Raw genomic sequence first — 23,500 nt, 5'->3', positions numbered from 1 at the left:
TTTAAAATAAAGATAAGTCAGCTGGTAAAGATGTATATATAATTTTGCTATCCATACAAAAAAATGCACCTGAGGTTATATTCATAAAGTTTTATAACTACAATTTGAAATGTGTACATTTTGTCACACGTTTAGCCATCACACTTTGATGGTTTTGCTTTTTTTTCCCCCCAGGATTCAGCCCGTTAAGATTTTCCTCTATTTGACTGTTTTTGCCATTTTGCTTCATTTTTCAGTTTTCCAGTTTTAGTGGTTGGTTGAACAAATTTAGCCATTATAGCTGTTTTATTTATTTATTTATTTATTTTTTTTTTTTTTTTTTGCACTTCTTCGTCATTTTCTCTGTTTTTGTCTCTTTTAATTATAGTTTTTTTTTTTTTTTTTTTTTCACCCTAGCATGGTAACATAGTAGCCTTTGTCAGTGGTACAGGAGTGTCTGCATGCAGTATGTGTGCGACTGTTGTGACAGTAACTGTTTTGTTTCATTTCACGTGAAGAGATAGCAAGTCGTATGTTAAATTTATTACGGCTTTATGTTGACATACAGTAGTTGTTTGTAATTGATCATTTGCACTCTTGTGTATCATGTAGATCCCTTGTTTGACCACAGCCCACAGAGGACAGTACAGATGTAAAGTGTTCAATTTGTATCACGAGGCCTGGAGCGACGTAGCAACAGTCAGCATTGGTGAGACCCACTGGAGTCACTTCATGCTTTTAGATTTATATTGAAGAAGTATAGATAGAAACAGTGAAATCCTGCCAATGTGTCAATACTGAGAATGAACTCACTTCAATGTCAGATCATAAAACAACACAATAAATCTGAGCCAGCAGATGCAGCAGTGAATATTTGTTCCTGTTTTATATTTGCATGCAGGTCCAAGTTCCATTGTTGAAGCATCTTGGGTGGAAGTCGATCGTGGTTTAGGTATTCTTTATTTTATTAACAGGAACGATGTTATACTTCCTCTGCCTTTTAAATGTTGTTGTTTGAGCCTTCATGAATCGTTAAAAAATGTTGTGCATGCAAATGATTGTGACTTATAATGAATGCATACAGAAATGGTCAGATTAAAAAGGCGACAGTAGCTCAGTTGGTAGAGCAGGTTGTCTTATAACCGGAAGGTTGATCCCCGCTTCCGCAGGCATAAAACTGTCGTCGTGTCCTTGGGCAGGACACTTCACCCACGTTGCCTAGTATGAAAGTTGTGAGAGTGAATGGTTGGTGGTGGTCGGAGGGGCCGATGGCGCAGATTGGCAGCCTCGCTTCTGTCAGTCTGCCCCAGGGCAGCTGTGGCTACACTTGTAGCTTACCACCACCTGGTATGGTGTGAATGAATAATGCAATGTAAAAAGCGTCTTTGAGTGTCCTGAAAAGCGCTATATAAAACCAATGCATTATTATAAAAAAAGGATGATGATTTCCAGTTTTATTTTACCCTCGCATGTTGATGCTAGAGTCACAGGAAGAAGTCCACAGATCCACGTTTGAAGATGGAGTTCACCCACTGCAACAGATACGAAGGTCGTCCTCATCAGCCAAGAATTTTTATGGTCAGTTCCATCTGCTAAATAAATTTAAGCCATTTTTCTGGTTATGCGTGAGTGCGTGTGTGTGTGTGTGTGTGTGTGTGTGTGTGTGTGTGTGTGTGTGTGTGTGTGTGTGTGTGTGTGTATGTGTGTGTGTGTGTGTGTGTGTGTGGGCATTTCTTTGAATTAAATTGTTATGTTTGTCACTCTTCACACCGACACAGAAACTTTCACTGCTCAAATTTAAATGCATCATATCACATTATAAACATTCCTATGAAGCTTATTGTACATTTTTATACAATAGACAAAGGCGTTGTGAGTTTTTGTTGTTTTTTATTAAGTATCTAAACAATAGTGAAACATAATGAACAACCAGAAGTTCCCTGGTTTGATTCCCACTGTGATGGGTCACCTGATTGGTCCCTGGGCAAATCTCATCATCAAAAATGTGGATCACATGATCAGCTGTAGAGACCATAAATCTATGGTAGAGAGTCTAGAAAGGTACAGCTGAGATGCATTCATCATCGTCCTATTACTGAAACGTTTCTCGATATTTTCTGATGTGAACTTTGTATTTTTTCTCCTTCCATGTCTTCTGGTCCACAGCCACAGACAAAGTCGCTCTCCTGATTGGGAACATGAACTATCACTACCACAGGCAGCTGTGTGCTCCCATCGCAGACGTTCACGAACTGACCAACCTTCTCAGGCAACTGGATTTTAAGGTGGTTTCTCTGCTCGACCTCAACCACCAGGAAATGTGCAGCGCTGTCACTGAGTTCCTAATGCTGCTGGACAAGGGAGTCTATGGTTGGCCTTTTATTTTATTTATTTATTTTTTTTACAAGTTAAATGATGGTGACAGTCTGTTTCTATGATTCATTATCATTTCGATATCCATTTTCCTGCAGGCCTGCTGTATTTTGCCGGTCATGGCTATGAGAACTATGGCAACAGTTTCATGATGCCCATCGATGCACCGGCCTCTTTTACATCAGAGCACTGTCTGTGTGTTCAGAACATACTCACCAGAATGCAGGAGAAAGAGACGGGACTCAACGTCTTCCTGTTGGATATGTGCCGCCGAAGGTGTGGAATTTTTTTAATTTAATTAATCAAATTTTGTTGGCGCCAGTCTCTGCTGAATATTTTCAGTGTTACCTCTTTTGTTGTCTAGGAACCCTTTTGATGATATCATTGTACAGCCCGGACTGCTGAAAGTGACGGCCAATATAGTGTTTGGTTATGCAACGTAAGTTTATTCTTATCCCATTTTTTAAGCACGTATTATTTAATACATGTTCTGTTCAATTACATGCATTTTTTCACTTTTAAAGTCACATACTTCATGTTTGAGACCGTAACTTCAGACGAGAATTTTTTTCACTCATGAATAACTTGTGCTCAGATGCGTTGATGCTGAAGCGTATGAAGTGGCACAGCAGGAGAGGGAAGTGGCCAATGGCATCTTCATAAGCTTTCTCAAACGGCGAGTTTGTGAGGACGAAAAAGTCACTGCCATGCTTGACCGAGTTGCTGAAGGTAAAGTAAACTACCCAATAAGTGTTTGTGCCTTTCAGATATTTCTGTGTGCCTGATCACTTTTGACCTACATATTTGATGAAGTAGATCCCCACTGAAATGCTTTAAACTAACCATGATGGTGCTTTGCAAATGTTGCCCATGTTAATGAACTGATGGAATTTTTTGTCAAACATGCTGTTCATCTCCTTTTGATCTGGTCCAACTGATTTTCTTAGGTGCATACATTTTGTCAACAATGTGTATTCAGCCAGTAATCATTGCAGGCTTATGAAATGTATTTACTTTGAATGCACTGCAGACATGGCAATGACAGACTAAAAATGACCAACCTGGTACACTGAAAAAATACTTATATATCGGTTTTGCAAAAAGTCAAGAATGTTGCAGTTATTTTGTTTTTTCTACAGACAAAACCCATAAATGTCTCTATTTTACAAATATTGCAACCAGCTGTGAATATGTGTCAGTTGCATATTGTAAAATTGTCTGCATTTCCCAGATATGGGTCGCTGTGTGATCACACGAGGGAGGCAGGCTCTGGAACTGCGAAGTAATTTGTCTGAGAGACGCTCCCTCACAGATCAGATACAGACCGCTGAATGTTCTGCTTCATATTCGGCGCGAAACCTGCAATGGGCTGTTGCTCATGGTACCTTTTTTAATATACATAACTACATTAATGAATATAATTCTAATCATATGTTTTGAAAATGTTGCCTCCTTCAAATGTGTTTCTTTAAAGTCCTTCCTCCAAGTCATTCCCTCCAGTTTGACTGTGGAGTGAGAGTTCAGCTGGGGTTTGCTGCGGAATTCTCCAACGTCATGGTCATTTACACTCGGATACTTGAAAAACCAAACGAAATTACTTCCTGCTCTGCTCAGCTCACTGATTTCCCCGAGGTGTGTCCGTCTCACTGGGCGTGTCTGTGGGCGTGTCTATGACTTGGAATCTTTCAGTACTTCACAGTGTTCATAAATCTTCAAACGCACAAATTGAATTTCCATGCTTCCATGTTGCTTTGGCAGGATGTCGATGTTGATCTGAAGAAGAGTAACCAGGAGACTTTGCTTGAAGCTGGCAGTTTACTGCTGTTCCCAGAAGACCTGCCCTCACCAGAGGCTCCCAGTCTTTACACACGTGTCCGCTGCCTGCAGAGACTTAAGGTCAGAGTCTTCTCCCTCTGAGTTACCAGAAATATGTATAAATTTCTCATTTAGCTACAATTTACTGCTAGCTGGATTGGGCAAGACAAAATTCATGTTTTTGACTACTTTAGTAAAAAAAAGATGCTATTTGCTTAATACAATTACACTCTATGTGGAGTTATTAAATTGTAAAGTTATTTTATTGTATGTTGTAGAGTGAAATAGAGCTTCCCCAGCTCATTAGTTTGTCAGCTAAATACAGTATTATGCTCTTTGTTTTCTTCACAGAGGGAACTCACCTTCACAGTCTGTCTTCATTACACTTACTCAAACATGGATGATGAAGTACAAGAAAACCAATTGGTTACAGTTGGCAAACCTCTGGTCTCCAAACTCAATCTGCATGAACCCAGACCCTCTCCCAGCAGCTCTGGCTCCTCATCTGTCAGCCTCGACTCCTTTGATGTTCCTGAGTGCTCCTTCTTTGCTAGGGAGAGTGCCTCTCTCGAATCAGCTTTTTATTGCGCACCAACTGAAAGGGCATCTTCTTCCCACTCTGGCTCTCTGGCTTCATCCCGGACTGCCAATGAACCAGAGGAGACAGACTGTCCAGATCTATTTGACACTCCTCGACCTCTTGTTGCCAGCAAAAGCTTGCCCCATGGCCAAGTAAATGGCACAAACCACAAATTCAGTGACACGGACAATTTCCACTCCTGCTAAATACATTGTTCAATCACTATGGACTGATAAACCTTTTAACCTTTCTAACAGTGACACTCACAACAGAGGACACACTCTAGTCTAGATCATTCAATCATTTCACCAGCCATGGCATATCCACCAGTGTGTCCCCTGTTGTTGACTTGGTTGTGTAGGACCACAATTGTACATTTTTTTTAATGTCACTGGTTTTGTGGTCAAATATTTATTTTATTTTCAAAGACAAATTAACTTTTGAACAAAAATACAGCGACTGATAACATTCCATGGATCAGTATATTTTCACCATAGCAGTAGAAATGGTCGGTAAGTTTAAAATGATGGGGCGCATGTCACATAAATAAAACAAAACCAATAGAGGAAAAGGTGAAAAAAGAAAAGAAGATTAAAAAAAATGTAATTGGTTTTGTGAATCAGGATACCTCTGTGAGAATTGTCAGGAAACGCCATGAGAAACCAGAAGTTTCAATGAGCTTTTCAACAATAAGTCATTTTATCTGCCTCCTGTGGTTTCATAACGGACAATTTTAACAGAAAACCTAAATAAAATCAAGATGCATTTGCTCCTCTAAAAGTGAAAAAAGGTTCAAATAAAACCCACATGCCCATAGAGAAATTATGAAATTAGACAGTTTAAAAGAAATTGCAGGATAGCTGATTGTGAATGGAGGAAAAACAATCTTTTTGTTTGAATGAATTGTCAAATTTGGCAAGAGCAACTGAAAATTTACAAACAGGAAAGAAAGAAGTACTTTGCTATACTAATCACTCCTTGTTAAAATAATCCTGATCAATCCTGATTTGAATGAAAACCCACTTCATACTTGTATGAAGAATTGCAGAAAACTCCAGGTGAAAATTTGATTTTATTAGATCTAATATTTTATCCAACAACAACAGAAAAAGCAGCATTTCTTTAATGAAACTGAAGGTCTGTTTACATATGGTTTTTATTTACTCCTTTATTTGTCTTTGCCAGAGGTTGGATATCACTGTTTCTATTTATTTTTTTTAATCTGTAGGGAACTTTGTGCTGTATTTTGTGGTTTAACAAGTGCTATATCAATAAAGATTGATTAATTGATTGATTGATTGATTGATTGATTGATGAGACAACTTGCAGACAGGCAGGTGGGATGATTCCATTTCTTCTACTCCTATAGGAGTTACTCTTGGTACCAAGAGTAATGGTTCAGCAATGGGCAAGGCAGGCAGCATTTTTACAAGTATCCTCATTCATTGATCCATTGAGTTTTTAGTATTTCTTTGAATCAGATGTGTTCACAAACTATTGAATATTTAAACAAACTGAGACACACACACACACACACACACACACACACACACACACACACACACACACACACACACACACACACACACACACACACAATCTGTATGGATATTTCAGTATGATGTATTATTTTTAACTGTCTGGGCCTCTTCATGTAGAATGCTTACTGTCAGTAAGAGTGAACCAGTTTGATGACAGGAAGCATGTAAAAATTTACTGTCAAGTGGCTGATAAGGACCTTGAGGTTAAACAAGTTCAAGCTGAATGAAAAAAAACGAGGAAAAATATTTCACTTTTTTTTTTCTTAATTTTGTTTGCCTTTCTGTTTAAAGCACTTGTTGCTTTTGTTCTATTCCAATCTCTCATAACAACAATGTTATTGCTCAAAATAAATGATCAAATGAAATGATTGAAGGTGCCACTCTATCCCCATGAGTGAGCGCTCCTTTTCATAAAGCTTGATGACTTCTTCCTCATTCAATCCTCCAGATTGCTACTTCTGTTTTGGACAGTTCATGTGTAAATATGACTCCTGTCCTGATTGTCCCCGGTCTTTCCCCAGCCTGGTCCTGTCCTGCTTTTGAATTGTTCCTGCCCCGGTCCTAAACCGGTCCTGGACCTTCCCGGGTGCTAGCCATACTCTGGTTCTTCCCTGCTCCAGTCATGGTTCTGCTCAGTGTTTTGGATGTCTATTTACATCAATAAGAAAAAAAAAACTTTTTTTTGTTTGTTTTTTTAATTGTGCTTTCTAATTCGCAACAGCTTATAATATAATTAAAAAAAAAAAAAAATGCAAATCACAGTTTCGGGACAACACCTGGGTTAATCAGTCTGTCCAATCGTGGCTGACAGGATTTAAAGGAAGTGGTGTTGCCCGTGCTGCCACGGTTGTTCCGCGCGCCTCCCCTGGTCCTGCCCCCGAGCTGACGGCCCTAGCGGCAGACCGCGCATGTACTGTGACGCCGCTTGGCTCTCGCCATCGTCCATTTTGCCGTAGTTCTGCGAAAGTCTGCCGCGTCCGTTCGTACGTGGTGCTGCACGGGAGACTGAAATCATTGGCGTGACTTTATAGGCGCTTTCTCTGGCCAAAAACGATGTCCGAACCTTCGACCGAGGTGGAGTTCCCGGAGGGAGCTGAGGTCCGCAAGCTGTCGGAGCTCAGGGTTATCGACCTGAAGGCCGAGCTGAAGAAACGAAACCTGGATACAACGGGCGTCAAGAGCGTGCTATCGGAGCGACTGAAAAAGGTCAGAAGTGTGTTGGTCAAGCTTGCAATATCGGTGTTGGGAGGGTTTGGATGTGCACTCGATGCTACATCAGAAAAGTGTGGATTTTATGGCTTTGCGGATTAACCTCATGGATGAAATCGATCTTAGCTCTGAGCTAAGCTTGCTAGCTTACCAGGCCCATTGACCTGGACCGTGTGCTAACTCTAAATGCTATCCATTACTTGCACCAAACAACCGCTTACTTCACACTTTTGTCGTCCGCATCACTGTAAACCTCTTCTGCTTTTTATGTCTGCTGAACTTTGTTCTTTTTTCCCCTCTTTGTTATTCGCCAACAGGCAATTGAAGAAGAGGGTGGAAATCCGGACGAAATTGTTGTTACACCGGAGTCGGCCCCTAAAAAGGCAAACGCACATAAACGGGTTGCCAAAGGTAAAGTCGGCGTGCGGATAAATACGACAGACCCCTTTCGTTTGCGTTGTTTGGAGGAAGCGATGCTGCATACTCGTCACATTACACACTTGGAGGCGTTTACAGTAGCTTCCCAGGGCATCTGGCCTCACTGGTAAAACTGTTGCCACCTCCCCGGACCGAAGCTGCCTCCGCATCCTTTCTAGTTAACGCGTTAGTGCCGGCGACTCCATAAAATTGAGCCACTTTGCAACAATTTTCTCTGGTTGTGGCTTCAGAGCAGATAAATTACTCAAGGTCAGTCTGATTATGGATATTGACTCCAGCCAAGTGCAAATGGTGAAATCACACGACTCGTGCCTCTGACCTGTTTGCATGCAGTTAATTTGACATTGCCGAGTAGCAATAGATTATTTTCTTTTAATTGGTCAGTATTTTGTAACTCTTACTTTCAATTTCCATCTTCGATCATCTTAAATTACTGTGTTCGTGTTTACCCTTGAATTTTAATGTAAACTGAAACATGCATGGTATGTAAGCTGCCATTCAATTGTTAAACTAATCTCTATACTCATTCTTGCTTTCCTGAAGAAAAAACTCATCTTCCTCTCGGAAACATCCAGCCTTTCTGACAGCGTCATTGTCAACAAACCGTGCTTTCTAGCAGGTCTTAGCAGATCCTGTTGAATAAGCCTTTCGTTTCCTTTTGGCCACAATCCTCTCACAAATAGCATTTACCTCCATCGAGACGACACTCTTCTTTACCTCTGTTTGGCACCACCCATTACTTTTGATGGTTGCCCCAAGGTTTTATATGCTTTCAATATTCTTTAAAAAAAAAAAAAAAAGTCAGACTCACCTTTATACAACTTTTTACAACTGCTTTTTTGTTGCTGAACGTTCTCATAAAGTGACACTCAAAACTCGACTGCTGACACCACCACACCTGATTGTGCACTTTTCTTTTTGTTAATCATTACTTGTGGAATAGAACGGAGTAAGATTTTTTTTTTTTTTCTTAAAATAAAGTCCTCTATTTTTATGTTGACTTGGTTGATTTTTTTTTTTTTTTTTTTTTAAGGAAACTGATGCACGTCTAAGATGTAGTGTGACATTGCATTTGCTTAATATTTCTATACTCAACTAGTCAGACGTCATTAATCTCTTTTGGGGAAATTACTTTTTCCACATTAACCAGTTGTATCTTCAGGATGTGTTGGGCATCCACATTAAGGTTCTCTGGGGAGTTAATGAGGGCCAAGGGCTTTCCTCAGGGATCCACAGAGGTTACCGTTTGGCTGTGGGATTAAAACCTGGGAATTGCCAACTCTACTTCTCTAGCTTCTATGCCACCTGTGCCCTGAGCCTCAGCTGACTGGTTCATACGTTATCTGTAACAGACTTTTGTGTACACGAGTTTATTTGGGATGTCCAGGCTCATTCTTTGAGGATCTGTGTCCTGCATGCTTTTGGTCTGCTTGATGATGAAATAGGGTGATGTTTAAAACATGGAGGAAGGTGGCTCTTAAAGACGGCGTTGGACAAGTCTGTCAGCTAAGTCTTTCAATGGCATCCAGGGATGTAGCGTAGAGACAGACTGGTGTGCTTTGTTTTGTTTTTTTCAGGGCTGATATGTAAACCGATATTTAGAGCAGATATTTATTTGCAATAAATGGGGAAAATATTGGAGTCGATATTTTGAATAGTAAAAAGCCTCTCAGGCTTCCGCAGCTACTTCCTGTTTGTTTTGTAGGCTCGCAGCAGAATTTTCTGAATTCTTGATTGTTGTTGGTCTTTTTCTGAGTGAGGAAAATATATGCCTGTTGGTACTGAAATAATTAGAATTTGTTTTGTGTTAAGTGAGATGTTGCTCAGCTCAACTTGTTCCAGCATGTTCTGGGACTGTTGTGCTAACTGTTAGCAGTCTAAGGGGTTTTCCTGTCAGAGTTGGCATTAAGCTTGCAGACTTTTTTCATAATGTATGTTTTATGGCGTTGCGTCCGTGTGGAAAGCATAATTCAGCCTTTACTTGATTAGTCTGCCAGTCATGAGACGGCACAGATGCATGTCTCTTCTGTCCATAACTTGTTTCACTGACAAACCTTCTTTGCTCCTCTCCTCTGTGCACATATATTTCTGACTCTGCATGCATGGCGTATGCAGCTTTCAATGCTGATCGGCCGTTAAACCCTGCCAGCGCTGAGTGTAACCAATCAAATGGTGCTGTGGGCGGGACAATGCTGGAGGCAGAGCAGCAACTCCAGAGAGACACGGCTGTGTCTGAAGCAAAATACTCCCATTTTGCGTTGATCTCTTATCAGCCGTCGGATTTGAAAAAAACGAAAAAAGGGCCCGAATAGCTCATTCATGACACTTGAAGTGCTTAATGGTTCCATACTATGTAACAGGAAGTGACATTGCACACTGAAAGATCATACTGAAAAATTCAATTTAAAATATTAAAGTAGCTTAGAGTTTTTTTCCCCCCTTTGATTTGTATTGTAATATGTTCCACTGTGTTGCTTTTATTGTTGAAACATGGATATAAATTGAATCCTATTGTCCTCAGATACCCGGCAAGAAAACGATGAACCAGATGACAGCAACATTGAGGACGACTCACAGGATGGACATGTAAGTCTGTTAAAAACACCATAGATTTTAAATGTTTACATGCTGATGCCCTACTACAGCGAAGGTTTTGGGATCTTTCTTTTGTGCTGTTAAAATATCTTAAGCTTACTTATTCTTTGCCTCATCAGGAGGATCTGCAAGAAGACCACGAAAGCATGCAGGACATGGACATCCTTGAGATGAATGTGTTAGATGAGACCGAGAATGACACTGAAGTACCACCTGGAGATGATGGCGAGGAAAACTTCTACGGGAACGAACACTCTCTGCTGAATGAAGAAGCCTCCCAAAGCTTTGGTTCAGAAGATGAAGGGAGGGATCCAGAGGTAAGAAAAACAGACGAACAACCTAGGTGTATAGCAGGGATTGGCATTCCTGAAACAGAATGACCACAGTCCTCCATGTTTTTGATCTCATCCTTCTCCAGCTCCCTTCTCCAGCCAGTTCGAACAACTAGTCACATCTATTAAAAGACATGAATCAAAACTGACTTGTAACTTTTAACGTATCTCTACAGATCGACAGGCCTCTGCTGTTTGAAGACACCAGTTTGATAGATCCCCCAGAGAATATGGTATGATTTTTCTGAACATGAATCTGTGGCAATAGTAAGCACTGCAAACGTGTTACTGATGTTGTTTTTTTTGTTTTTAGGCTCATGATGTGGATGCAGACGAGGTGAAAGAAGAAACAGGTACTGTAGAAAATGGTTTCATGAAGAGGCAGTGGTATTTCTTTTTACAGTGTTCAGCTTGGAAATGCAAACACTTAATTTAGTTTCTACCAGAGAGAGAGACTGGAAGCCCAAAGGAAAGTTGCTGGCTTTGTGTAGAGATTTGGTTAACCATATTTCATTGTAAATAAGCGCTCAATATTGGTCATGTTACTGTTTATGTTCTCACTTACTGAGCTGTTTGTGGTTAACATTTTGATGCACAATGTCAGCAATTACTGTCCAAGCTTAGGGAGGTCTGAGGTGTTGCAGGTGATTGCAGTATTTTTAGGTTTCTACAAGAAGATCAAGACAAGCAAGATCCTTCGAGATTGAGCAACTGTTGCGACTTTTTAAATCAACTGCGTCAGATATCAGCTGGATATGAACCGTCTGGACTGAGCTGAAGTTTTGGTCAATGCAAATGAACACTGGAAAAGCCGAAGGCTGAAAGAAGACGGACCCCAGCAAGCCTCGACTGCTGCACTGTCGAGCTTGTGGCTCTCTTCAGAACTCTTTCTCTGCTTCGGATCAGGTGAACAGGGTGAAGTGGTTCAGCTTGAGAAATGAGACTTAGGGTCAATCAGCTGCTTGGTTTTCCCTCCAGCCTTTGCGTGTTCTTCCAGTCTCTCGTTAGGGCTCTACTTCATCGTGTTAGCACTTAGTTCTGTGAGCACAGGCCAGTGGTCATGACGTTCCTAATCCAGGCCTTGCCAGTTCCTCGTTAACCATTGATGTGTTTCAGAAGTGATTAAACTCTGTGCCATTCTATTCCTGTTAAATCCGTAGAAAATAAAGTAGCTGGGTCTTGTTTATCTGAGCCACTAAAAGAAGATCAGGACCAGAGCCACGAGACGAGCCCTGAAGATGAACAAGGCGCCACCACCGGAGAGGATAACACTGTGCCCACCAAGGCTGCCTCTGGCGATGTGGACAGCGACAGGGCTGTTGAGGAGACTGACCCCAAAGAGGCTGGGGATGCACCGAATGTCCCTGAAGAGACTCTGGACGTTGAAAACAAAAGCTCGCAGGCTGTTAGTGTAAGCGAACAGGGCGGCGCACATGAAACTGTTGATTCAGAAATGGGGTCTAAGAAGGGTGAGGAGGATGAGAAGACAGAAGAGAAAGCTGCCGTGGACACAGCCTCACCACTGAAAGAGTCCTCTTCTGTAGAGGGCGATGATCAGAAAAAGAGGTTTGTTGCTTTCTGTATACTAGAAACCAAAATGGTTATCTCTGTTGCATTGGCTCCTTTGTGCTAGCACAATTTGGATGCTCTTTTGAAGGTAAAAACGTTTTGTGCATTTGTCTGTTCTCATTTGTCATTCTTTATATTCACCAATTCCACACGCTCATTTTTTTGGTAACGTATTGGGGGTTTCAACGGGTATAGGTTCATATGTTCTGCACCATGGTACGTGAAGGGTGGATCGCTCTAAACGATGTGTAATTTGGTCAAACAAGAGTAAACGCTGCTCGAGATGGGAGATGTGGACGCTCATGACTGTGTTTCTTTTTTTCTAGCTCTGACGAACAAGAAGGCAAGACAGAGTCGAAAGATGAAAAGGGTCGGTGGATGAAAATTCTGTCACTTCTGCTGCAAAATCCGTTTCAGTGGACATGTTGTAAATGGTTTTATTGCCCGTGTCTCGCGGCTGCAGGTGGTGCTGCAGCAAGCAGTAGCAGAAACCTGTGGGTCAGTGGCCTCGCCTCCACAACTAGAGCAGCTGATCTGAAAACGCTTTTCAGCAAGTATGGGAAGGTCAGTGTGCGAAAGGATCCCTTGCTCTGTGATAAATGCTCTGTTTTCTATATTTGCTCTATTTAATTTTGCTTTCTTTTTTTTTTTTTTTTTTATTATTATTTTTTTTTTTTTGTAGGTCGTGGGCGCCAAAGTAGTGACCAATGCCAAGAGTCCCGGGGCTCGCTGCTATGGCTTCGTCACAATGTCCTCAACAGAAGAGGCCACCAAGTGCATCAGCCACCTCCACAGGACGGAGCTTCATGGCCGGATGATCTCTGTGGAGCGAGTGAGTGTCAGAAAAATTCTTTGTCGTTCAGTCCCCTTCTAATGCTTTGGAATTTCATTGAAACAGTTAACAGTAGGGGAGTGATGAAATCTCGCAAGATTAAATGTAAAAAGCTGTCTTGACTGTCAGACTGTGAGTTATCCCGTCTTTTGGTTATATGTCATGTTCGAGGCAGTTTTCTACATGTCTGCCAGAAACTGACAAGAAGAAGGGAAAACACTGGCATTTAAAGATGCCTCTGACACGTTTAAATTGGTCAGCATTTCCTCTGTTATAGTTTGAAAATATAAAATTTTGGTGGCTGGAGTTGGCTGAAAATCCATACCCTATAAAACTGTTAAGACAAAAGCTAAATAAACATGAGGCTGGTGATAATGATCAGAAAGTGTGTTTTGATTGGAGATACATGAACACATTAAGATTAACCTGCTAACACAACAAAGGTTTATTTCCACTTCCTGGGGATTTAAGTCAACTCGCAGCTCTGTTTTTAGTATTACGGCTGCGACTATTCATTCATTCATTCCAATAATTACGATTATTTTATTTTTAAGTATCTATTTTCTGTGGGACTTAATGATACCACAGCTCCACTGTGTTAGCATTAAAAGCTTTCGTGCACTGTAGTGCTACCATAGAATGCGAGATGAGCTTCATGGTTTGCATTCAATGTTTTGCTGGGTTTTTCTTTCTCGGTAAAATGTTCCTGAAATTTACCGTTTTTGAGCGTCTTCTCCCCCATATTCCAGTGATTGTATTGCAGTTGTGCATTGTCACGTCCACCGCATGTTTTTCTGCAGCAGCTATATTGAATTGTAAAAGTGTCTAGCGGCCCACTTCCTGCGTGTTTGCTTCAGCAAGCAGTGAAAATAGACTTGCTACATAATTTTTGCGCTGCGGTGCACTGTGGCTAAAACGGCTTTGAAGCGTCGGGTGGAAAAGCAGCCGTTACTAGAATATGCTTTGCGCCAGGCGCACTGGGCTGCAACACGCATTTTTCGTTGGTTTGTTCCGCCATATTGCGCGTGCTCTTCTGGTCCAGTGCGAAATGCAAACGGCGAGCGGTTCTGCTCCAACACTTCTGCAGTGCACAGCAGTGACAGATGAGCACAAAGCACAACTGGTGTATGATTTTATCAAGCGGCAATTTACGACACTAACATGATTCGTTGATGCTTAAACTTTTGTGTAAATTTTTTTGTTGACATAATTGTATTAATTTGAATTGCATCCCGAGTTAGTATTTGGTGATCTTAAGCTCCTGGTCACCCACCTTAAAGCGTGTATGGTGGTTCATTCTGAGGTGCAGTTTTATTTACTTATACTGTAAATAGTTTTTGTAAAGGTGCACCTTATCCACAGGTTTCTGTAGAGGTGTTTTTGTGAAATGCAAGGAATGTTAAATTGTCCATTGAACTTGGCACCAGTTGTGATTAAACTTGTGTTTACATGCTGTAGGCGAAAAATGAGCCTGCAGGGAAGAAAACTGTCGACAAGAATGACGCCAAGAAGACCAGCAACAGGAGACACTCAACTGACTCCAAGTAAGGCTGCAATGAAGTGTAATTTACTGGTCAAGTCTTTTGATTTATGGAAAAAAAAGTCATATTTTGTTTTAGTGAAAAGTTAAACTGTGCATGAGCTCAAATGTCAAGCAGATCTTTGATGCTGTGTCTCTGGTGATATTCCTGCAGGTCTGATGGAAAAGATGACAAGTCCGAAACGGAGGGGAAAGATGGCAAAGGTAAGTAATTTTAGCTTGTGTTGTTGGCGAACACCTGTGACGTCCACGTCAAACATTCTTATATATATTGTCCTTTTCTGTTTGACAGGCAGAAATGAGAGAACCGTCGTGATGGACAAGTCTAAAGGAGAACCTGTTATCAGCGTGAAGACCAAAAGCAAAGAGAGGGTAAGAAAGTATAAATGGAGTTCTCATTAGTAGTAATACTGAGTATTGTTTGCATTCTTATACAAGGTGTAGGGTAGTGATGTGGTCATGTGGGAAATGAACGCCAGGTAGACTGTGCAGCGTTACGCCAGGTCTTCACCCCTCCGGTACAACCACCCAGGCTTTGGTAAATTAATGTGCGTCTAACATCTGCTGCTGGGTTTGTTAAGACGTATAGGATGTCAAACTATTCTGAGTAATACTGCTCATGAATGATGGTGTCCATAACAATGTGATCCTTAACGTCATGAGTGTGAAAGCCTCAGGAAGTCGACTTCTCCATAATACTGCAGCGCACAAAGTGACTCTCACTTTACCTCACTTTAAAAATGGATAAAGTTTAAAAATGAGTAAAGGCATCGAGTGCCTTTTTTTTTTAATATATACAATGTATATTATTGTATGTATATTATTGAGCATTTTTGTTTTCTAGCTTGAGCCAGATTCTAGTATTTATGAAAACTTATTTAGCAAACAAATTAATTTTCAGTTACTTTCAATTCAAGGTCATGTTGCGTACAGACATTCGAGGAAACTATTTCCTGCGCCTGTAATTTTGACTTAAAAAATAATTTTGTGATATATATTCTCTTTTCTTCAGAGCACCAAGAGCCGTGACCGCAAGTCATCCAGCAAGGAGACAAAGGACATCCTGTCGTTTGACCAGATCAAAGAGCAGCGAGAGCGGGAAAGACAGCGGCAACGAGAGAGGGAGCTCCGCGAGGTGGAGAGACGCAGATACACGTAAGCATTGAGCCATGTCCGTTTCTCCAGACTACGTAGTTTTTCTGTTGAGATGTCTTCCACAGAGAAACAGTTTGGCTGTCTTCAGTTATGTCTTGTGCTCAGGATAAAATTAACTAACAGCAGCTAAAATGCATAACGATTCAAAACATCTTGTTTATTGCTTTACTTGCGTATTTGTTCTATTCTCAGTTCAGCCAGTATATTCTTTCACACATCTTCAATAAGACTCTTGTGGTTCTTGCCATTTCTTGTTCATCTCTTAGCAACACTGGTTTGATTGGTGATATATAAATTTTAAACCTAGAATTGTTTTGTAAGCAGATGCTCCATGTCTGTCTGTGTATTTTTGTTCACGATTCTTCACTGTCATTTCAGAGACCGCGATCGTGACGGCCGTCCAGATCGGGAACGTGAGCGCATCCGTCTCTTCAGAGAGCGGGAGGAAAGGAAACATCTGATGAGGAAGAGACGGTGGCTTGAGGTACAGGGCGGAATTCTGTCTTGTCAGTTTAAAAACGAGTCTTGGGCAGTGATTTTTTTCATTTCGATGTCCACTGTGTGCCTCTGCTTGGTGATAGGAATGTTTCTATTTCGAAGGCCAGTGTCTACAATGTCTTAAAAGGAATTTTCAGAGTGTTGTTGGAGTGATAAGAGTATCAAATGTCCCAAAGGGTTTCATTGACATATATTTGGGGGGAAAAAAAACCCTGTTGAATAATTGTCATGAAAATGTTTTGATTCTCAGGCAGAGAAAGAACGTCTTGACGCCGACCGCATGGAGCGCCAGTTCCTGGAACGAGAGAGGCTCCGCATCGAGTATGAGAGGCGTCGAGAACAGGAGCGGATTCTCCGAGAGCGTGAAGAGCTGCGGCGACAACAGGAGCAACTCCGCTACGAGCAGGACAGACGACCTCCGATCAAACGTCCCTACGACATGGATGGAAGGTATGTGGAATAGTGCGATAGTGCTGGTTAATGAGGGGGCGTCGGCTCGCAGTGTCAGGATGGTTTATTTTATGGCTTTTAAATTGTTCAAAAATCAACCCTCCCCCCAATTTCAGTACTTCATTGTCATATGTTTTGACGTCGGGTTTTAAAAGTTGAAATTTTTCTCCAGTGAAACGTTTGTCCCTCACAATCTCGTGGTCTCGTCAACTTGCAAAAATACAGATAAACCCCCTGCTGAACTTTTCTAAAGTTATTTGTAAGCTTTCTGAAAAATAGACCTTATGAAGTGAAAAGTTATTATTAACACCACAAGGATCCTTAAAACTAACTTGTCCATCATTCATCCATATTTTCACTTTTCTTCAACTTAAATAACAGTAACAATTCACAAAAAAAGGATTTAAGGATTGAGGACATTAATTTTCTTCACTTAACATTTAAATCAACATATTGGATGCCAAAGTATGAAAACATGACTTTCTCCTTAATATAATCCTCAAATGAAACCAGACATTCCTTATAATTGCAGTAACGAAGAATTTTAGAATGAACAGCCTTTCGTTTTTGGTAATGGCAAATCAAGGCTGTCAGATTTGCTTTCAAGTTACTAAGTTGTGAGAGAGCAAGTTAAATTCACTCTCCAGATGTTCACTCCAAAGCTGACTGACCGAATTCCACGTGGAGACAGGATTCAGAATGTGGTTGTGCGTCCCACAAAGAAAACCCGTGTATGATAACACCTATTGCTTTGATAGTGTAGTAGTAATCTTTGATGCCACTGCAAGGCAAGTGTACTTCAGCAGAAATCACAAATGTTAATGCTTTATTTTACTCTTGTTTTAGAGTTTAGATGCGTAGACTTGGACTTTTATGTATTTTACAGAAGATTAAGTAATCTGAAAGTATACTCGTTGTTTAGAAGTATACCTGAATTAGAAGTATCCCTGAAGTACACAAGAAACTTTTTCGTAAAGCTTTAGGAAAACTTCTCTTTGCTGTTTTGTCTCTTTTAGATGCAGTCCAGGCTTTTAAAGAGAAAATATAAAGTTAAAGTCGGACTCGGATGGAACATGTCATATGCATTTGTGGGTGGGGAAATACGGCTTCTGATAGTCGGTAGAGATCCGTCAACTTTTTCAGATGGTCTAACGTTAAACTAAACTAAAAAAAAGCAAGGGGTCAGAACCGCATTTTAAATCGACTCTGCACCCAAAAAAACCCAGGAAAGACGCATGTGGTCCAGCTCGACGGGTTAGCATCCATTCACTGACGTTTCTCATTCTTCCTGTTTTTAGAAAAGATGATTGGACAGAAAAGCGCATGTCCCTGGATGACCGCTACGGCCGGTCCGACTTCGGCCGGCAAGATCGCTATCAGGATTTTGATCACAGAGAGCGAGGACGCTTCCCTGATGACATGATGTTGGACAGACGGGACGGTCGCGGTATGGGCGGAGACAGGGACGGTCAGGTGAGAAGCCGAGAGCTGAGGTCTCTTTGGTTTAGACTGATTTTCTGTGTGAAGTCTAGTCAAGAGACTAGTCGGTATCCTAAAATACACGTTCAATGCTGCCATTTCCATTTTGCCTGTGATGGCCTTTTAATTAGCGATGCACAACATCAGATTATGCACAGTATTCCATTAAGCATTATGGCGAAACAAAAATGTATAAATCGGTAAATGACAAATGCTGTGCTTTCGTTTTTCTGAACAAGTTTTTTTGCCACCAAATTTACTGACTGAGCTCTTTTTCACATGATTTGTGAGCTCAAGTACTTGTTGGTTGACCAATATATGTCAACATGCAGAGCATGAAAGTGCAATGTATTGATACTTAATGTGTTGCCATTCTCTGTCTTCTGAAATATGTATGTTAAGGGTCTTGGTTAGGTTAAGGCACTATTGATGAACTTCAAATATAGTCTGCAAACCTACATTAAGTAAATATTTTTTTATTTTTGGATGAACTGAAGTTGCTTCTGCAGGGTGATGATTTTCCCTGCTCTAACATTGAAACTGCATTTTGTACTTCGGTTGTGGTGGCCCACTTCTACAAAGCAATGAAAGTAATTGGCATGTGACCAGCTCTGACAGTTTTGTCTGTTTTTCTTTTTATCTTGCAGCATTTCTCAGACCGATCAGATCGGCACAGCAGAGACTCGTGGGGCGGAGGCTACGACAAACGCATGAACTCCAGGTCAATATGGGATTTAATTAATCCAAAGTTCCGCTGAAATCCGATGCCGTTCCTTAAATGAAAAGTCGTTTTGGTTTCTGTTTAGGGATGGTGGTCGTGACTGGGACTCGGGAAGGAAGTTGGATGGTGACAGGACATGGCAAGGTAGTCACAGTGTGTCTGTGTGTGTGGTCACTGTACCACCCTTATAGTTGATGTTTTAGTCCATTGAAGTGTTTCGCAAATTGTACGCATTTTGGATTATCACATTTTTTTAAAAAATGGTTATTGGTCTCTATAGAGAAACATGTTAATTTTAAAGAGAAGCACAGGTGTTGCAGCTGGTGAATATGTTGCTTGCAACACAGCCGTGAAAGCTCTCTGGTCTGAGTACCCAATGGTTTGTTCTCCAATTGCAGGTAGAGATGGTGCCATTCCAGGCCAGAGCCACATGGCACGTGGAGGAATGGCAGGGTGAGTAAAAGCAGTGAAAGACAGTTTGTCCTCACTGGGAAATCTTATTTGAAAACTTGCAAAAGATTTAAAATACATTTTATGCATGAAAAAATATAACTTAAACCGTGCGGATTTAGACTAGAACAGTCGTCTGAAGCCGTCTTTACTTGTTGCTCCTTGAAATTAAGCCTGAATAAAACATTGCACCAGAAATATGAGGGTTGGTTCTATGACTAAAAACAAATTCATGATGTGTTGTTAAACAGCCCTTACAGGTCAGCAGCTCGTACCTGTGCTGCTGCTTCTTAATGCCCTTTAAAGTAACTTGCTTTTAGCGTTTCCTACGATTATCTTCATACATGTCTAAAGTAGAGATGTTCCAGCCAGTTTTTTTTTTTTGTTTTGTTTTTTTGGTGCCTCAGTCATTAAATTTTGAGTGTCGACTCAAGTAATAAGAAATCTTTTGAATTAACTTTCGAACGATAACCCAAATAGAATCCCTTGTTCTTGGACTTTAGAGCAGCAGCAGTACATTATGAGAGTTAGATGCATTATTCTCCTTTACATCTCTTGAAATCCCAAGTTTACAAATCTTGCAGTTGTCGTTGCGGCTGGTGGTAAACTTTAAGGTGGAGCGCTTCATCGTTCTTCTGTTTCAGTGCATTTATAAAGCAGATCGCGATGGACGACCTTAAATTCACCCCAAACCACTTCCATTAACTGGCGCTGGTTGGTTTAATTTAATAGCATTCATTTATATTAATCAGTGATTAGTGCAATCGCTAATAGGACCAGCCTCCACAAGACTGAGCTGTTTATCGGTTCTTTTATTGCAGAATATTTATAGAAAATGAAGCACATACATTGTTGAAAGAGCAAAATAAACGAATACAGTATAATAATATACTGTTGTTTGCTTCTTTAAAAATCAATTTTGAACCAGTTTAAAATGACCCTAAATCCTTTAAGTTATTGTGACAAAATGTATGCCAAAATTATCATATTTGAAACTGAACATTATTAAATTCTATTTCAATATTTATGTCTTCAACTGTGTTTGGTAGTTTTATTTCAATCTGATTACCATGCTGTATCAAAGGCAGCTTATTATAGTCAGTAATTGCAAATTAATGCTGTTAATCACTGTTAATCAAAAGAAAAAAGATTTTTGTGATTGGATGTCAATGAATCAATAAATTGTCTTTCACGATGGATGCATTGCTTTGCAAGGAACTGCTCCAGAATTCCCTGTGAACAGACTGTTGCATTTCAAAAATGTTGCACTGTTTGTTTTTTTTTGTTTTTTTTTTAAATCTGAAACTTATTGGTGTGATGAACGACTTTTTAAAATCCTTCCTCTTTGTTTGTCACCAGGCGTGGAGGCTACATGAACACAGGAACCTCTCAGTCTCTATCCGGAGCTCTAAACCGACAGAACCAGGTGATGCAGGGCGGCGGCGGACTGCAGAGTGGAGCTTTCGGTCGACGCTACTGACCCCTGTTTGAATGAAGAAATGAGTGGGACTGTTTGAGGTGGTCACTTCTGAAAGAATGGGGCTATCATGTTTTTGTATATTTTTGAAGACAGTTGATTTCTCTTCCATTCAGATGGACATCAACCATTTGGTAGTGGACTCATGTCATGTATTTATCATTCATGCCTGCCTGCATTGTTCCCGTAAGATGCGCGTTTGTGTGTGAGAGCGTCCAAACTGTTTTTAACTCAGATGTGTATTAGGCACCTGGACCTACCTTCACCCGTCTCCTTTCTGTACCAAGCCTCTTGGAAGCGTTTAGTCTCAACTGCCTATTCCTGTTTTTTTAGGTCTCATTCTCCTCACAAGCTTGGTTTTTTGCAGATAGAACATTATTTTGAACTTGTTAGAGCTTGATTATTCATGTGTTTACTGTGCATATAGAATGTTTGAATGCCCTGAAGTTCACTGTTTTAATACTATGATTGGTGGCTGAACAGCTGGCGTGTTGTGAAATTTAAATTTTTTCCACTGTTGTCATTGGAAGCATCACTCCCCATGTTCTCTTAAAATTGTAACATTTTTTTCTGATGTTGATTTTAAGGATGTGTTGAATAAAGTATCTTGTTTCACAATTTCAGTTGTTTGACTCAATACTTGTTGTTTTTTTGTTTTTTTGTTTTTTTTCTTTATTACACATCCTGTTTTATTTAGAGGTTAAGGGCGTCTGTAGATGGCAATAGGTTAGAACTAGATATGATAGACTGCTCAAGTTCGGGATGTTTATCCCTGGGTGAAGTTTATGGAACATGTGGAGTTTGTGCTACAGTGATGTTTTGTACTGAAAATCGGGCATTTGGCTCAGGAGCTTGCTGTTGTGATTTTCTCATTGTAAGCAATTTACTGAAACACAAGTCAACACTGTTGGGGTATGCCGCCACAAAAAAAACGCCGTTGTCTCATCTTGTCTTGTGCCCTGGATTGTCAGTCCGGCTTTACGACGCCTCCTGCTGCTCACAGGCCCGCTGACTGCTGAGGCTTCACATCCCTCCCTCTGAAGGCTGGCGGTCTGGTCGTTCAAGTTCTAAGGGTGAAGAGCCGCTACAAGGTGACTCACTGCAGGTCGCTCGTTTTCAATCAAGAGGTTGCAGGTTTAATTCCCCATCTCCACCTGATGGCCTGTCCTTGAGCACGAAGTGAAGCGATCCCAGTGGCTTGCATTGGCTGCCGCCGCTATTGGTGTTTGAATGCGACTGATCAACAGTGAAGTGCTTTTGGGACTGCTCAAGTGGTGGAAACTCAAGAGAAGAGAGCTGAAAGGCTGCAGATAATGTAGCATTAGAAATATCCACATCAGGAGTTTTCAAACCACTGAATCGGAGCTCGAGCTACACTGATCACAATTATAATGTTGCACACTTTATTGCCTTCATATTACACCTGCAAATGAATGAGTTGTAAAAATGAATATGAAAGAGAATTTCAATAAAGTAGCTTATTGGTTGAGTGACTCATCTCCATGAATCAGTGATCACGTTATTTCTATTTTATGTATGTCCACTAGAGGGAGTGTTGTACTCATGAATGAAAGCTCTTCCCCCAGTTCAGGGCATATGGTTGTTGACACTATGATTGAAAGGCATCGAGTACAGCTGCACACGAGCCAGAAGACCAGAACACCAGAAGCTGCAAAACAGGAAGTGCAGGAATTAATGGTAGTGTGATCAGAACTTTATTTATATATATATTTTTTTAATGCCAGTGAATGGCAGCAGTGGAAAGAAGGCAGAAAAAGAGGGCATGGAGGACACTGATGAGAGTGTTGTGGCATACAATCAGGATATGTGGGCTGGCCTCCTTCACCCTGACTGACCACTCCTCAACTACAAATAGTGCTCCAGATGTCGAGCACTCATCCCGAGTAAACATGAAGTCACCAGCTGAGACCAGGAAAAACACCAGCCTGGCTTTGAGATGTTGCAGACACCTCAGACAGGAGAGAAGCGTGTGTGTGTGTGTGTGTGTGTGTGTGTGTGTGTGTGTGTGTGTGTGTGTGTGTGTGTGTAAACAGGCAGCCTTTTACACAGATACACTGAGGTCATCATGAAGGTGCACACACACAGGCACAGAGAGAGCGAATGGGGAGTGTTTTATGAAATGATTTTATTGATGCCTGTGGTGATTACATATTCATTTCCTTGTTTCTCTTCTCTTCACTCATTCAAACAAAGAGGGTTTTCTGCTGTCTAATGAAACTGGACCCAAATGTCTTATTCAATTTGATGCTTGACTTTCATAAAGACATTGCTCTGAGGAGATGGATTCATCTCTGTTACTAATACCACAAGGTTTGTGTTTTCGTGTCAGATCTGAGCCCACCACAGGTGGATCCACCAGGAATTTCCTCCAACTGCTGAAGGAAATCAAAGCTGAGACAACATCTTTCTTTTTTTTTCTTCTTCTTCTGTCTGGACTGAAGTGAAG

At 40.9% G+C, this 23,500-nt stretch overlaps 2 protein-coding genes across 2 annotated transcripts in view; both read left to right on the top strand.

Moving 5' to 3' along the window:
• The window catches only part of malt2 (MALT paracaspase 2), a 10,178-nt gene extending 4,149 nt beyond the window's left edge, over positions 1-6,029 (top strand). Inside the window, exons 6-16 of the mRNA XM_030083021.1 lie at positions 592-688; positions 881-931; positions 1,462-1,557; positions 2,146-2,349; positions 2,451-2,628; positions 2,717-2,791; positions 2,948-3,081; positions 3,584-3,733; positions 3,827-3,984; positions 4,111-4,248; positions 4,519-6,029. Coding sequence (XP_029938881.1) covers positions 592-688; positions 881-931; positions 1,462-1,557; positions 2,146-2,349; positions 2,451-2,628; positions 2,717-2,791; positions 2,948-3,081; positions 3,584-3,733; positions 3,827-3,984; positions 4,111-4,248; positions 4,519-4,953 — 1,716 coding nt within the window. The 3' untranslated portion in view covers positions 4,954-6,029. The remainder of the gene's footprint in view (positions 1-591; positions 689-880; positions 932-1,461; positions 1,558-2,145; positions 2,350-2,450; positions 2,629-2,716; positions 2,792-2,947; positions 3,082-3,583; positions 3,734-3,826; positions 3,985-4,110; positions 4,249-4,518) is intronic.
• A 1,160-nt stretch (positions 6,030-7,189) lies between these two features.
• Positions 7,190-21,661, top strand: safb (scaffold attachment factor B). The gene is made up of 21 exons (XM_030083098.1): positions 7,190-7,494; positions 7,815-7,908; positions 10,457-10,521; positions 10,650-10,847; positions 11,039-11,095; positions 11,176-11,215; positions 12,023-12,428; positions 12,758-12,801; positions 12,895-12,995; positions 13,114-13,263; positions 14,722-14,807; positions 14,958-15,007; positions 15,096-15,175; positions 15,816-15,958; positions 16,337-16,442; positions 16,707-16,906; positions 18,205-18,379; positions 19,033-19,106; positions 19,192-19,250; positions 19,505-19,559; positions 20,916-21,661. Exons 1-21 carry the CDS (start codon positions 7,342-7,344, stop codon positions 21,034-21,036), a joined length of 2,457 nt encoding a protein of 818 aa, XP_029938958.1. The 5' UTR covers positions 7,190-7,341; the 3' UTR covers positions 21,037-21,661.
• Positions 21,662-23,500: the final 1,839 nt, after the last annotated feature.

Source organism: Salarias fasciatus, chromosome 23 (genome assembly GCF_902148845.1).
Source record: "Salarias fasciatus chromosome 23, fSalaFa1.1, whole genome shotgun sequence".
Taxonomy (NCBI): Eukaryota; Metazoa; Chordata; class Actinopteri; order Blenniiformes; family Blenniidae; genus Salarias; species Salarias fasciatus.
This window is presented reverse-complemented; position numbering and strand designations above follow the sequence as displayed.